The following is a 17,109-nucleotide window of genomic DNA, read 5'->3' on the forward strand; positions in this document are numbered from 1 at the left end:
TGAGGGTCACACACTGAGCAACACACGTGCATTTTAAACAAAAAAAAAGACACTGTTGGAGTTACCACATTTGTCTTTATTTGGATTTCATGTTTACAGATGTCGTGGCAGTTTTTGGATTTGTATGAGCATGTGTTATCTTGTGTGGTTCATCCTGTGGCATTTATGTGTGATATGAGAGAATGTTCTCATTCCCATGACAAACTATTGTACAGTTACAATGTAAAAAAAAAAAAAGTCCTCAGAACTACAAATGGCTTTGTCATTTTCTCTAGTTTAGCACCTTTCATGTACAAATGCTGCTGACTTTGTGACAACAGTGAGAGAGAAAAAGAAAAACCTCAAAACAAAGCCTACATTTAGTTTCATACAAATGCAATTATACAAATATTTGATGAGTGCCTTTAGGTTGGACAGCTGACCATAGATTTAGAATGAATAGAACAAACTTGTGACATTTTTGACCCAACTTGAATGATCTTTTTTTTTGTTGTTGGGTAAAACAATCTCCACCCATATCAGTGGGATATCAAGCTGCATCAGTGCTTTACATTCGGTCATGATCCTGCTCATAGAGGTTTGGTTGGTGCTTTTGCGTTTTTTCGTGTACGCCGAAGGACCGCTCTTTCTTTCATTCTACGAATTCTAACTCTATGGTGTCGAGCATTGCAGTTCCTCACTAGCATATCCAGCGGAAGAAACGCTCAAAGAAAGACGGCTTGTTCAACATGGCGTAGTCGTCGCCTCTGAAGATGGACGACATGTCACCAAGCGCCAGCTTGCGCAGCACCTCCTCATCTGTGTCACTTCCCAGTGCGATCACTGTGGGAACACCCTCAGCTCGCTTCATGGAGGACACGCCCTCCTCCAGCTGCTCGCTGGATGTAATGCCGTCGGTGATGAACACGAAGGCCAGTTCAGCGTTGCGACGAGCCAAGCGGTTCCCCTGCAACACACAAGAGGAATGGTCTACATTAAGTTCAGGTGCTATTTTCCAAAGTGCACTCCGTGGGCAATTTAAGTGTATACAAGATTGTCTACGGGAAAAAAAAGTCCAAAATATCTTTCATCCTGTTTTTACTTATCATATGTAATGAGAACAGAGGGCACAGACAGCAAACAGCTGCTGTTGTTGTTTCTTTTAAATTTTGGTGTTTCTTGATGTGAGGATGCGAGGAGACTGAACAACAATGGGTAAGTGACTTTTGGGACTCAGAGCATCTTCAGTATGTGGTTTAGTTAATAAACTAAAGGTAAAGAATGTGGAAATGGCTCTGCGTTAATTTAAATAATAACGTACGTTGTCAGCCTTGAGTGTTTATATATCACGGAGCAAAAGCCAGAAAAGTAGAAAAGTCACAAGGGCAGGAAAAAAAGGATTTAAAAAAAAGTTAGACTTGACAGCATGGCCGCTTAGAGCACCTCGTTGTCGGCTATGAGTGCGCGTATGTCGAGAGAGAGAGGCGGAAGAGTGAGCAGGGGTTACTTAAAAAAAAAAAAAAACGTTAATCTTGACAGCCAGCATTATTATTGTATTATTCATAATGAATCATTTAACAATGACACTTAACAATTAGTGCTGTCAAAGTTAAAATATTAACTAATTCATTATTCACAAAAAATTATCGCATTAATCATGTATTAACGCAGATTAATCACACTATTCATTTTTAGTGCGGATGATCCTTTAGCTTGACATGGTTATGTTAAAGGTAGCATAGGTTGTGCTTAAACAATAAACATAACTACATGCATTAAAGTAAAGCATTTAATAAATGCTTGTGTATGACATTCAGAATATTTGTTGTGTCAAAACATTGGGGTAACCCCCCCCCCCCATTTTAAATCATGGAAGTAATTAACTGTTAGAAAATGAAAAAGATGAGAAGAAAATGTTGAAGACGTCCTCATAACATTAAATGTCAAAATAATGAATATTAGAGGTGCTCTTTAAATTTGGCGGGCAAAATTTTTTGGGATAAAAAGCCTTTTTAATTAAGCGATTAATTGTGATTAATCACAATTCTAAAATGTGATTAATCTGTTTAAAATATTTAATTGTTTGACAGCTCTATTAACAATATAAACACTGGGTAGGCCGGATTAAAGAACATAGTGGGCCATATGTGGCCCCCACGCCACACTTTGCCCACCACTGATCTACTATATGTAACACTGTTGGGAATTTAGTGAACCACTTTTGCAGTGTTCGGTGTATAATCCACAGGTGACTTTATAAAGGCCTTTCTGCTTCAGTTGTGCAAAGAGTTGTCTGTTTAAAAGAGGCTAAAAATAGACAACCTCTCACATTGTCTTGTATGGGCAATGTCAAATCTATTTCACACCAAAACAAGCAAAGTCCACTGTTGTTCAGGATGATAGCCAACCTGAGAGTGATGCCTGATGACCTTGCTTAGGCCAAGATGAGTTGTTAATGTTTGGGTTTTGTTAACATGGTCTGCTGGGTGAAAGGGTGTAACTTAGCAATTTGTTAGCATTCTGGACTTGAGTCATTGTCATGAGGTAAGCGGAAAACATTCTCAGAGGTTAAGGCCGAAACATGAGGTGCATGACGGGTGTGACAGCGGTATGTGTTCTGTTTACCTGTGGACCTGATCGATAAACCACATTGTTGACAGCGTGGATGATTGCGTTGCCCAGAGCCGATGAAGAGTCCATGTAGGTCACTCGCGCCAGCGAATCAGAGATCACCGTCAGATTGTGTGTGAGCGAGAACTCTACTCGCTGTTCGCTCGGGCTGCCGTATTGCACCAAGGCTAAGCGGGCGTTCCTCTCGTCTGATTGGCCGTTGGCGAGGGTGAAGCGACGGGCCACGTTTTCAATGAATTCTTTGGCCCGCCGGTGGTTCTCCAGTCCCATCCTCTCAGAGCCGTCCAACAGGAACACTACGTCCACTGGCCGCTGCACACAGCTGGCCACAGCAGGTTCTGGAACACACACACACGCACATGCAAACACATTATGTCTTAAACATCAGATTTCGTATCCAGTCGGCACTTGATTGCAGTTGTTGTGAAGTCCATATCAGGAAACCACTGTATATGCTTTATATACCAATTTATTTGGACACAATATAAACACGATGAATGCATCCAGTCCTACCCAAAATTCACATTTGCAAGTTGCAGTCACTGAGCTAATATGACAAAAAGAGCTTTGATGAAAGCCTGTCATCAATTCTCAGTGATTCCACTACAAGCCAAGCCACATGCAAAAAAAACATGCACATATAAAAACCATAGGTGGTTTTAAATCTCTTTAAAATATGAAGGCACTATAATTACATCCCAAATTAAATAATCAAAACAACGCCATACGTCTTCTGATTTATACACAATATAGTGCGTAATGTGACCCTTGTGGCAGATCAGTACAAATCATTCACAGAGCCAAAATTAAAGGTTGTGACTTGTAACCATGGATGTGTGCAAAACGCCAAATAATATGAAGTCATTTGAGGATTTCCGCAAGCCAGTGATTCACAATGGAAATATGGCTTCATCATAAAGCCACCTTCCACAGGAGAAGCATGAATGGCTCTATAGAAAATTCTTCCAACAAATGGATGACATCCATTATGCATCACAATTTAAGTTCCCTGGATACAGTCCCAGGTTAAGTACTTCAGAAATAAAGAATTCTTTGTTTTGCTCTTGAAAAGCTTGACAAATAGTCATTACAAAAAAAGACCAGAAAAATGTCATGCGATTGTCTCACATTAGACCACATGTGTATATTGCACGTATCTGGATTAAAAAGGAAAAGTCAACCCTAAAAAATGACAATATGTTCTATGCAGCCCCACTGGTCTAAATATGGTTTTCTGGTTAATTTTGCGAAATATGATTTAAGCAGCAAAATTCTGCCATTATTATCCTTGTCAGGGGGTGGCCATTTTGCCACTGGCTGTCGACTGAAGATGACATCACAGTTGCTCAGGTCTCGGGTAACAACCAATCATAGCTCAGCTTCAGAAAACAGGTGAGCTGTGACTGGCCGTTGCCTGAGCCCTGAGTAACTACGATGTCATCTTCGGTCGACAATTAGTGACAAAATGGCTGCAATCTGAGATGGATAAAAATGGCTGGATTTTGCTTCATAACTCAATATTCCACAAATGTGAGATTAATCAGAATGTCATGTTTAGACTAGTGAGGTCACATATAACATTATTGTCAAGAAATGTTTAAGGTTGACTTCCACTTCAAAAGGTGCAGTGTTGTTAAGATCTTTCAGTCCAGCCTGAAGCATATTCATGAGGTAGCAGGGTTAGCATATTAGCATTAGCAGAGCCCTATAGCTTTCTCAGGGTCTCCCATTATGTCTCCATAGACATATTTGAAAGAGTCGATGAACAGCTGGGTCCACTGCTGCCTGTCTGTCCCCTTGGCCAGTTTTGCTCGTTGGGCTGTGTATGCCATGGTTGCCACGCCAACACCATATTGTTCCTTGCCCAGTTGATTCAGAAGGCCGGCGACACCCTCCAAAGAGGTAGGGACCAATGAGGGGGTGCCTTCCTCGGCCAGAGGCCTCCATGCGGGAGGGCTTTGCCTTGAAGTGAAGCGCCCTCCTGCAACAAGGGGGCGGAATAACATTGTGGGCGGGGTCCCACGAACACCACGCAGAAAAGAAGATGCTGAAGGTGCGCTCACTTTCAAACAAACGTTATTCTGGGTCAATGAGGGTCATCAAAGGTTGAGTTACATTAGGCTATTGATTACATTTTAGTGATTGTATAATGCCATTTTCTCTTAAGTCCATCAAGGCATTGAAATGACAAATGTTTGTGTGTTTTTGTTAGGTTACAGATGGTCAGTGTAAAATGCTGCATTGACAAGGTTTTTTGGATTTACATTTACTGTACATCCATGTCTGGTATTTTACTTATATTTCAATACACTAATATGTTGTATGTGCCCCCCAATAGTCTAAACACAACATTCTGATCAATGTTGCGGCTGTGGAATATGAGTTTAGCTGCAAAATCCAATTGTTTTTAATCCATCTCAGACGGCGGCCATTTTGCCACATGCTGTCGAATGAAAATGACATCACAGGTACTCGGGGGTCAGGTAGCGGCCAATCATGTTTCAACAGTTTTTTGAAGCTGCGGTGTTACCTGAGCCCTGAGCAAATGTGATGTCATTGTAGGTCGACAGCAAGTGGCAAAATGGCCGCCCTCTCAGATGGTTAAAAAGGGGTGGATTTTGCTGCTTAGTTTAAATTCCACAAATTTACGGCCGAGTTCCAATCCTATGATGGTGATGTAACCCGAATGTCTTAAATTTTCACTCAGAAATAAACACTTCATGAAATCATTCTCAATCAACAGCTCTGGGCTTCTGTTAATGTGTGATGGGGATTTTGTCATCAACCACCACCACCCCAGCCTGTATTTTGCCATTTTGTTATGTTTTGCCATAAGAGAGACGTTTCTGGGCGGAAAGTCAATGTTTACCCCTCCAGCCAATCACAGAGCGAGGGGGTGCGTCGCTGAAGGCAGGCGCAATGCTAACGAGAAGAGTGGGGGTTGAGCCATGGGAGGAGTCAGTTTTGAATTGTTTGTTTACAAACACAAACGGTCAAAACTCAAGACCCCACCGTTAAGTCGGATTTCACCATTTAAGTTGATATTTCCATTAAAATATTTTGTACAGCAATTTTAAAACACATATTTGCCCGACTGGGAAGAGCCGCAACCAATATTTTGTGTTTCCGTATGGACATTTATTGCTGACGGACGGCAGAGCGGAGCTAATTCAAACTTAAACACGGAAATATGACGCGGCTGATGGCGGACAGACCTGCTGATGGACGTCCGTTGCTGGAGGTGGCAACAACACAACTTTAAATAACTTTAAAATGGCCTGATAACTGTGGTAAATTAACAAAAAAGGAGGTGCTACTGATGAGGCACGGGCGCCGTAAAGTCGAAACGACGTAACTCCCTGTAATAAACAAAATTTTGGGGTTAACTTTCCCTTTAAATGTACATACATTAGCATATATACATGACATTTTGTTTGTTCGGGACTTGATAAAAAACAAAGTTTGGGAACCCTTGCTTTTAAGTCAAAATATTGAAAACAACATTGTAGAAACAACATCGTCTAGGCTTTTTTTGTTTGTTTGTTTGTTTTGGATGGTTGATCTCAGACCACGTTACTATTACAACAAAAATTGAGCAGAGATGTGCTAATTGCATTGACACCATGGTTAATTGCACATTTTTCTCGACATAATGTTGTCGGTTTGTATGCTTCATACACACTTACAGACTGTTAATAAATGTAATTAGTGGTACTGGTTCATGTGGTATCAATTCAACCAAAGCCAAAGAAGCACAAAGACAGAAACATGCTGTAACAAGCTAGACTCTAACAAATGCCATATATCCTTTTTTTTTTAACTTTCAAAAAGCTTACCTGTTTTACATGGCAGGTCGGGGCATACAACAACAGGATCTGAAGTAAAGACATACACAGAATTAGCAAGGATCTACTTTGAAAACGTGTTGTGCCCCGTTTATGTCCATGTACTGTACCTGGGCAGAGGACCGTCTCAATCTTGTCAATGAACTCCTCAGCCACCAGGTCGGCAAAGCGCCTCATGCCCAGCACCCTTCCATCCTTCTGGCAGGCTATACTCTTCAGAATTTCATTCTCCTCAATCTGGTCAAACATGTCTCCAATACCGATGGCACTCACGTCCACACTGGGATCACTGCATACACACACGTGGACACCCCAATAAACCATTAGCTCGATCTTTGCTTTTACATAAATGCAGATGTGGCAGACAGCGTTAGGCACCTGCACAGGTAGGTGAGCAACGAATCATCATCTCTGGGGTCGAAGCGTCCGTCGGTGATAACCACCACGGTGACGTTGGCTTTGGCTCTGCGGCTGTCCCTGATTAGATTGTCGTAGGCGTACTTCAGAGCAGATGGAGTCCATGTTCCTCCAGCGATCCATTCCATGCGCTTCACTGCATCCTGAATATGAAGACAACCAAAAAGTGTTTACAGAGCACAGACAGGGTATTAATTAACAACAAACTAGAGTTATTGTTGTATTTTAGTTACAATTCTGTCAAGTTTACAAACAAAACAGTAAAACCGCTATGGTTGAATTCCCGGGCATTTATACAATATGTTTTGTAGTCCTACAAAATGTTTTACGAGATCTTTGTCTTTGCAAAGTCACAAAATCAAAGAACATGGATGACATCACGTGAGACCTCTGCTCAGTAAACACCTGAAGGATTGAAGAATATTTAAAATATGTTCTATGTAGCCCCTCTAGTCGAAACACGGTATTCTGATTAATATTGCATTTGTGGAATAAGCAAAATCCACCCGTTTTTAATCCATGTCAGGGGGGGGGGGCAGCCATTTTGCCACTTGCTGATGACTAAAAATGACATCACAGTGGCTGAAGGTTCAGGTAACGACCAATCAGGGTTCACCTTTTTCTGAAGCTGAGCGCTGATTGGTTATATGCCCTGCGCCACAATGGTGTCATTTGATGTCGCAAGATGGATAAAAACAGCTGGACAACATATTATTGTACAGTAAATAAAATGCTTGGGTTGACTTCCAATTTAACGCCACAAATATGTTTTGTTTTTTGTATGTGTTGGACCATTACATAAGGTAGTGGAAATCAAACTTATTTCATGCTGTAGCAGCAACCGAGTCACCAAATCAAATAATAATCTGTTCTGACTGCTCAGTATAATAGTAAACTTAATTTTACACCAGTGCGACAGTCAAGAATTGTTACTTAGATGGTTTATGAAACAGATCAAATTACATTTCCATTACTTCCAATGGGGAAAATTGTTAAAAAGAAATGTCTATAGTCTATTTCGGTAAAGTTTACATCTACAATGCAAAAAAAAAAGGAGCGTCGGGGCAACAGGATTATCGGCTCATACTAATGTTTTTTTTTAAGAAACAATTTTTTTCAGTCTGCCATTTAAATGTGACAAAATACAATAATCAGTATGCCAATTCTCCGAGGAATGAGCAACAAAACACTGAACACAACCTACCTCCATCCTAACATATAAATGCAATCTATAGAATACTCGCAATTAAAGAGAGCAACATAAAAAATAAAAAATGTTAGGATCCAACAACTGAGACCTTGAAAGAGGAGAGTGTATCAATTTTGGGGTCGTCGAGCCGGATGGCCTGGAAAGTTCCACTGTGACTGTACTGAACGACTCCCACTCTTGTGCCTGGAAACAAAATCAAGTTGAGAGACATGTTGCGGGACATATTTCATGCTCAAGCTGACAAACCTGTTTCTGACTGGGGGTCCTTGGCAAGGGATCCCAATCGGTTGATGGTGTTGATGACAAAGTTTTTCTCCAAAGTGAAGTTGGTCAGTCCAACTGACTCAGAGCTGTCAATCACAAACACAATGTCCAGAGCGCCACATCGTTTTTCACAATCTGCAAACAAAAACGGCAGACTATCAGGACGTGACATTCAGTCAGATGAGATCATGGATGGCACTGGAGGCTCACCACAGCAGCCGCATGTTTCCCTGATGTAATTCATGACATCACATTCCTGCAGGAAGAAATTATCATTATATATGGTAAATCATGTCTTAAACATTTGAAATGATGTGGTAAAAAGGGTCTTACAGTGAGGCCAGGATCTCCCTCAGGACCAGAATCTCCCTGAAGAAGAAATGATGACTTAAATATGCAGTCCATATTTCATATCTCTTGCCCAGCCATCATAATCAAATGGGGCCTTTAAATTACGTTGCAGTTTTTGTTCACTTACATCACGCCCAACGTCTCCTCTAGATCCTCTCGGTCCAGGCTCACCCTGAGATCCGGGTTCACCCTTTTGACAAAACAAGTTACTTAGTACACTTGCATGATCCGAAGCCTTCAGACAACAATCAAGAGATACTTACAGACTCTCCTGGGGTCCCTTTATTTCCGGGATCACCCTTAGGGCCACAGTCTCCTCTGCCGCCACGAGGTCCTCGATTTCCCTTCTCTCCTCTCTCACCCTACGGAAAAGCAGTGAAATGTCGTGCCACAGCTCACACGTGTGTGTAAACCTGTGCCAGTTTTCGGTACCGATGATCCTCTTGGTCCAGGATAACTGAAGCCAGGTCTTCCAGCGTCTCCCTGAATTGATGTGAAAGAAACAATTAAAACACTCATCATGTCACATCATATGAGAAGAAAATAGATTGACATCCACCTTTGGTCCAACTTGACCTGGATCACCTCTTGGTCCGGAATCACCAGGGTCGCCTCGTGTACCCTACGATTAAGAACAAATGAGCGCTTTTGCACAAAAGAGCAGCTTTTGGTGATATTTCCAAATAAGTCATTTGACTTACATTTCGTCCCAACTCTCCTTGTGTACCTGGTGGTCCTCTGGGGCCTGGAAGACCATTGTCCCCCTGTTTGGATCAGAGATGATTGATAACGGGCCAAATGCAATGAATAATTCAATTTAAAGGGGAAGTCCACCCCAAAATTGCCTTTACAATGAAATGTTGTATCTGGCCCTACATTTTGATTCATATTTGGAAGAGGAGTTAAGCAGAAAAATCCACCCTTTATATCCATCTCTGGGGGTGGCCATTTTGTTACTTGCTGTCGACTGAAAATGACATCACAGTTGCTCAGGATGACCAATCACGGCTCACCTGTTTTCTGACGCTGAGCTGTGATTGGTTGTTACCACAGTTCCAAGCAACAGTGATGTCATTTTCACTCGACAGCAAGTGGCAAAATGCCCCCCCCCAAGAATACAAATGGGTGGATTTTGCTGCGCAATTCATATTCCGCAAATGCAATGTTAATCTGAATACTGTGTTGAGACTAGTGGGGCTGCATAGAACTTCTTGTAAAGAAAATTGGGGTTTTGACTTGTCCTCTCACCTTTGTGCCTTTGCTTCCTATTTCACCTGGAAAGCCCCTCAAGCCCTCTGATCCCATTTCACCCTAAATATAAAGAACAGTACATTACTGGAGGAATAATGACATTACAAAATCATGTGGCTTTCGCACCTATGACACACTTTCACAGTAAATTAGCAAGACAAATGACTCAATTAATTTCCTTGCAGGTACATTCAGATTTCTCTCAGTAAAAAAATCCTAGCAAACCGAAGTGCGTTACCACAAACCAAGTTACACAAAAGTGTTAACTGAAGAGCAATTATCTTTGTTTGTATGTCAAGAAATGCTCCTCCCTCACCCGATGAAAACAAGATTAGCTTTTCTGTCAACGCTAGGATTGGATTAATCGTGGCTCTTTCTCACCACACCTGGACTGTGCCAGAGCAGGTTTAAAATATTAGGGCGTCTCTGACATGGGAGATGAATTATTATGTTTACGCCTGAGCAAATGAACTGCACCAAGGGGCAGAAATGAACTTGACTTTAATTACAACCGACTTTAAGGATTTTGTTGTGAAAGCATACCTTGTCCCCCCTGACTCCATCTGGTCCTTGAGTACCCTTAGGTCCATAATCGCCTCGCCTTCCCTATAAAACAAAAACAGTGTGAAATCCTAACCAGCTCAAAAACAGAGAGCAAAAAAATCCCAACTAGAGAATTGCTTGTCCTTACAGGCTCCCCTCTCGCTCCACCAAGTCCTGGGGTGCCCTAAAAAAAAAACAATGCACAGATGAGTAAACATGAAGGAATGAGAAATTTCTTAGCAATATATGATAGTCTTACAGCAGATCCTTTCAGTCCAGGCAAGCCAGGCGATCCAGGACTTCCCCTTTCTCCCTGCGAACAACGTGTCAGTTAGTAGTTTACTTACAGGTTTGTTATTGACATGAGTCTTTATCATCTTCATTACCTTTGGTCCAGCTTGACCAGAATCGCCAGGAGGACCAGATCTTCCAGGACGTCCAGGATCTCCCTACAGCCACATAATTACAACAGGTGTTGCGGATGCTGCTTGATTTCCTCTGAGTTTCGTTCCTATACCTTATCTCCAGCGGCTCCAGCAAGACCACGTTCACCGACATCTCCTAGGTGACCATCGGAACCCTGCAAGCATAAAACAATTTTTTTTTCAAAGCCAGAACACAGCTGTTCAAGGATTCACGGGTAATGCCGCCGTACTCTGTCTCCCGGGTCTCCTTTGCAGCCAGGAGCGCCTATCCGTCCAATTTTACCCTGCAAGAAAAGGTAAGAAAATCACAAATGGAACATCAAACGCAGTAATTAAAGGTTCTTTGGTTCAACTGTTGCATACCGTCACTTTTCTAATTGGTACTGAAAATATCATTCTCACCTTCTGTCCATCTGTTCCATTGCGTCCTGAGATTCCGGCTACACCCTGAAGACAAGAAGAAGAAACAATTAAGAAAACAAAGAAGAAGAAGAAGAAGAAGAAGGAGGAGATTTTTGATTGATTTTGAGAAGAATGTACCTTTTTCCCTTGAGTTCCCAGCTCTCCCTGTAGACAAACAAATCATTAATGGTCACTCGACATCATCAATTTTTGTTTAGCAATTTGCAGCAGATCAATCCTAAAGCCTCACCTTCTCGCCTTTAAGTCCGGGCTCTCCCTTCACAGAGGCAAAAAGAAAAATAGAAAGTCAGAGATTTTGCTAAAATTCACATTCTCAAGCTGCAAATGGTGGTGGAAGATGGCTCTTACTTTGATACCAGGCTGACCGATGGGCCCTTCGATACCTGGGTCACCTGGACGACCTCTCTGACCTTTTTGACCTGGATCCCCATAGTCTCCTTTAGCACCCTACAATGAAAAAGGAGGCTCAGTTCAAGATGAGGATGAAACAACAAACAATGTAAAAGGTGTGTGTATGCAAATCTCACTTTCTGTCCTCTGTGGCCTTTTGGACCTTGTGGCCCTGGTGTCTCAAGGCAAGACACTTTGTAGCACTGTAGGAGATGAAGTGAAAAATCAGTGAAGTTGTATTCGGGAAAGTCTTGTTCCTTTTTGTCTTACCTCCACAAATGATTGATGTTTCTGTGAAAAAAAAGACAGGAGAAACAAGGTGTTAGCAGGGAAGGTCTTTCAGTTCCGTCCATGTGTGCCTCCAGTGTTTTAGTCACCATGCTCTTAATGATGCGGTTAATGGTGTCCTGCTGGATGACAGCTTTTCCAGAGCTCAGATCGACAGCCATGAAGTCGCTCCTGTAGACTGTCGCTGGAGCGTTGGCAATCTCCCTCAGTCCAGTCTCGTCAATATTCTTGGATGCCGCCACCACAAAAATGCGTATGCCCTCATCACGCGCCCTTTCCGCTGCCACTTTGATACCCCCGCAGGGGTTTCCAGTCACATGGCCGTCGGTGATGACCACGGCAAATCTCAGGGCGTTGGGGTATGAAGGCGAGCGCAGCATTTCCATGGTCATGTTGGTGATAGCGCAGTCCGTGTAGGTGCCCTTTCCGAGGTAACGAATTCCCCTGACACCCTGGAAACAGTGCAACGTCTTGTTAGCCTACTACTTGCAACGTGCAGTGTTTGAAATTTTCTTGCTAATGTTTGCTGTTGTATGCCCAACACTACATTTGTTTCCAAAATAAATTGTTTCAAGGGTTTTGAATGAAAACAATGTGTTAGATTGCACCTTGCCGATCAAAAACATTTCTAAAATATTATTTTGATCAATTATCCTCCCCAGGTAACGACCAATAACAGCTCACCTGTTTTCTGAAGCTGAGCTGTGATTGGTTGTTACCTGAGCCCTGAGCAACTGTGATGTCATTTCTGAACAGACGCAATGGTGACACCTAGCGGTCAACTGGGTGACCTACATACATGTCCGCAAAATGGCTCCACAACCATAGCTGCTACAAGCCTACTTTAGCGTTTCCTCACATCTGCTGAATAGAACACTGAATAGGAATACAGAACATTCAGAGATCTTCTCCCATCTTATTAAATATTTTGTTTAAAACCCTTAAATTAATTAATAAATGATTGAGCATTTGTTCAGTCAAATGTCTTCTTAAGTAGTATTTTATTTTGAAAGTGGTCAGAACCATCAAAAAGCCCAAAACGGGTTACAATACCACCCACGTTAAAAGCGACAAAAAGCTAATGGGCTTTGACATCACCGAGCCAAATGATCTAAATGTTTTTTTGTTTTTTACATTTGTCCCATGCAAACATAAAAAATACTTGGTAGTCACTATCTGCCACAGTGAAAACTAGCAGTGAGTAAACTGGTGCTGAGGATGATTCCTGCATATGACGACTGACTCGTAGGCTGATCAACGTTAGCTTAAAGAGGGACCGACCAATTAGTGATGCTGCTGTCTTCCTGAAATACTACATAAACATTGAAGGGTCGCAGTGAGCAGCCTGTTTCAGAGAAAAATAACAGAAATCCTGTTTGTAGAATATCTAATCATTGATCTTGACAAGCAGGTCAGACACAGGAGAAAGGGTGCATGAGGTAAGCCTTAAAAGTGTTGTTTGACGTTTGGTAAAAAAGAAGAAGAAATGTTTCAATGTTGATAGCATTCAGCTGTGTAACTAATGCAGGTCATACTGTTTCTATGCTTACCAGATAGATTATTCACTTCAGCATGGGTGACACCCGGGCCAGCTTTTAGAGGATCAAAACGTTCAAAGATGTTTTTATTTTTTATTTTATTTTTTATTTTTTATTTTTTTAAATATGGGTAAACAATGCTTTTGCCAAAGTAAACCAGTATTAAATTACAGTCATCGCCATTAGGATCCATTGGGATGGATGGAAAATGCAAAGCAAACAGTCCTTGAGTGTTTATCATGATGAAATGAATCACAGTGCACGAGGGCGTCTGTATAACTTACAGAGATGAAATCACTCTTGGATCCGATGCGGCTGAACACTTGCTGTCTCTGGGAGAAGTGCAGCCCACCGATATTCCAGTTGATTTTCACAGCGCCCCGAATTTCTTCCGCTTCTAAATGATCTGCAAACTGCTCACTGAAGAGCTACAACAGGAAGACACAAGTTGGCAATGATGTCATTTGGAAGGGTTGAAGATGTAGCGCACTAGACATCATCTCCTGTATTTTGCATGTGAAAATGTCAGTGGGGAGACAATGAGTCACTTTCTATAGTAGAGTTGCCATTCAAGATGAACCTTAATGCTCTCCACAAGTGATCCAGGGGGAGACTCCTGCAGGGCGATGGTCTCGGATGTGTCAATGGTGAAGTACACATCAATAGGGCAGTCTCGCTTCTCTGGAGGGGAATCAAAACAATTTAAGGGAACAGATGTTATCAAGACGATAAGATCCAAATGATGTTGTAGGTTGACTGCTATTATAACAATGGGACTAATAAAATACATATGGTTTCTATTTTTTTTCCAGTAACACAAATAAACAACATGCAAGTGTTGTTGAAGGTTTGGATAGATAAAGTTTAGGTTTAGCTAAACATTCACTTACTGCTGCATTCGGGTACCTGGGCGTTACTCAGTGCTCCAAAAATAAGGCACAGGGCTATGACCTTTAACCCCTCCATCATCTTGTCCATTCTGTCGTATAACAAAACACACACACACGAGCCAAGCAAATAAGCTTGTTAAACAAGAATAAGAAATGTTAAAATAACAGATTGATTTTTCTGTTGCATGTTTCCTTTTTAGGGTCATGGGTGAGTGAGGTGGTGTACATCCTGGACTGGTCGCCGGTCAATCGTATTGAGCGCATATGGATATACAACCATTCACACTTTTGGAAAATTAGGATTTGATAACAAAACCTCTTAAATGTGAGGAAGATGTATAAAGCGAGAAAGTGTCTGTTACTGAAAGTAGTTAATGGAAAGTAACTTGGCCACTGCGAGAGTATTTGAGTACTGTATAGCTCCCAATTTGCATAGTTTTTTGCATACAGCAATACAGATATTTGGCCAGTGATGAGCCTTTTTGATCACTCACTAATTACTTAGCAAGGATTTTTAAATGTGTAAGGGGAGTTTTTGATGCCAAGAAACAAACATGATGTGATTTGACATGCTTTAAACATGACTTGCTCACTTCCGCATCGCTGGGCATCAATTTGAATCACCTTGCAAGGATGTCAAACTCATTTTCATCATAGCTGTGGTTTACTTCAGAGTTTGACACTGAAAACCAGGTAACTGAATAGTCACCATACCAAGAGATGGGAATCGAAAACCGCTTATTTTTGAGTTTCCGGTCATTTGATTCCTACATTTTTTTTTCCCGCTTATGGATTCGTCTTACCACGTCACAAATGCGTGATGACGTCGCATTCAAGAATTAAGTGTACTTTGGCTCTGAACTTTTCTAACATGGTGTCAAGGCAGAGTCACACTTTAGTTTGGCTATACGTCACCCCAAAAGATAATATAGAGAGGTTGGGAATACTTAGAATGTGTATATCATTTAAAGATATACATAATGACATCATATATGCAGTATTGGTTGTACTACTGTAATCTCTTACCCTCAGAGAATCGTGAAGAGAATCAATAAGGAATCGGACTGATAAGCAGTGTCAGTGATAGAATCGGAATTGCAAAATGATCAACAATTAGCATCCCTTTCCCTACACATCACATTAATAGCCTACACATAGGCTACTGTACACAATTGCTAGTGCAATTGATCTGTGCAAACATGAACAACAAATTTAATTTGAAATCAGAAGTCATGGACAAATATTTCAGTATATTTTTGGTGAGAACAAATGTTTGTCTGTGTGTGAAGTGAAGAAAATGGAACATTTTCTCCAGATTTTCTGTCGAAGGGAAAAAGAACAATTCAATTTAGTAAGAAACATAAAGCAGTCACTAAATGTGTTTGAGTATGCCACATAGAGTGATGCAGTACACTGGATCAGACCCGCCCCTGGCCCTGGCCCTGGGCCTTGATTTTAATGCCTCTGCCCCACAGGATTTGATGAGCCCCACTGATCCACTGGTTGGGGGTGCAAATACATAAAGTACGTACTCTCTGACAGTCCTTTTAATCTAGCGATGTCATTTTTGGCAAGATGCCTGCCTATCAATACAACCATCCATCCATCAATCTATACATGTTCCTATATCACCTTGTCCTAATTTGATCACAGGTGAGTACCCGGACATGCAAACATCACATAGGAAGGCCGTTGGGATTCAAAACCCAAACCTGAGAAGTGGTGATGCTAAGCAAGATTTCACCACCTGAGCACGTCAAAAAATAACTCCTCCTCCAATAATAATAATTTAAAAACACACACTCAAGAATACATAATATATAATATTTAAGATGATAATCACGTTTTACGCCTCGTTTTGGGCCTTGTCAAATTTCCACATAGACGATTAATTGTGTCTCCCTCTAGCGGACATAAAGTAAAAGGATGCGAAGGAGTCGCTCGTGCAGATGTCCCCACTCTGTCCACTGCCTGACCGGGAAAGTGACGCGTTTTTAGATCTTAAAATCTTAAAAACCACGCCAACGTATATGAAGCGATAACAGGAACAAGGCAAAGAATTTAAGACTTTGCGGAATTCAATGAAGATGCATATCTATTTGTGTTCTGCCTGTAGACGAGTCACAAATCACAACTCAGTTCATTTAAAAGCAAGAATAAAACAGACTAGGAAAAGGGCAGATACGTAGACACAGGAATGCACGTTGTTGTGCATTAAAAAAGTACCACTTACCGGAAATATTTCCAACTTCAAAACTTTGTGCACGGTTGGTCCAGTGTGGATTATTCCCTCATTTCCGTAAAGGGGGAACACAGACAAAAAAAGGGGGAGAGAAACGGGAAATAAAGTCCTGGACACGCGTTTACTTTCCGCAGAAGAACCGTCCGTTCGCTCTCCTGTCCCGGTCCAGCCCCAGCCGAAAGCACTGATCCCTCCTCCCGCACGCGCACGGGGGTTCGCAAACGTCCACTTGGGGGCGCCGTGACTCTGCAGCAACAACAGTGCGCGTGCGCGCGTGCATGACAGGCCCATTGTAACACTGGCCACTGTGGTAACTGGTTAGGAAATGTGCCAAAGCTTGAGCTGAGTGTTAACCCCTCAACACACGACAGTAGTGGGATGTAACAAAATGTTCTAACTGTACCTGGTTGATTTTTCAGGTA

The 17,109-nt window shown here is 41.7% G+C and overlaps 1 protein-coding gene across 1 annotated transcript; it reads right to left on the minus strand.

Moving 5' to 3' along the window:
* Positions 1–55: 55 nt before the first annotated feature.
* Positions 56–16,849, minus strand: col6a2 (collagen, type VI, alpha 2). Its single transcript, XM_077558755.1, has 32 exons — positions 16,679–16,849; positions 14,446–14,534; positions 14,136–14,236; positions 13,840–13,983; positions 12,107–12,469; positions 12,000–12,020; positions 11,867–11,932; positions 11,688–11,786; positions 11,569–11,595; positions 11,457–11,483; positions 11,319–11,363; positions 11,147–11,200; positions 11,009–11,071; positions 10,878–10,940; positions 10,751–10,804; positions 10,640–10,675; positions 10,492–10,554; positions 9,946–10,008; positions 9,399–9,461; positions 9,257–9,319; positions 9,130–9,180; positions 8,961–9,059; positions 8,825–8,887; positions 8,680–8,715; positions 8,557–8,602; positions 8,329–8,481; positions 8,171–8,265; positions 6,834–7,015; positions 6,566–6,744; positions 6,447–6,485; positions 2,605–2,948; positions 56–946 (listed from the first exon to the last, which is right to left on the minus strand). Exons 2-32 carry the CDS (start codon positions 14,531–14,533, stop codon positions 680–682), a joined length of 3,057 nt encoding a protein of 1,018 aa, XP_077414881.1. The 5' UTR covers position 14,534; positions 16,679–16,849; the 3' UTR covers positions 56–679.
* Positions 16,850–17,109: the final 260 nt, after the last annotated feature.

The sequence above is a fragment of the Vanacampus margaritifer genome, chromosome 2 (assembly GCF_051991255.1).
Source record: "Vanacampus margaritifer isolate UIUO_Vmar chromosome 2, RoL_Vmar_1.0, whole genome shotgun sequence".
NCBI lineage: Eukaryota > Metazoa > Chordata > Actinopteri > Syngnathiformes > Syngnathidae > Vanacampus > Vanacampus margaritifer.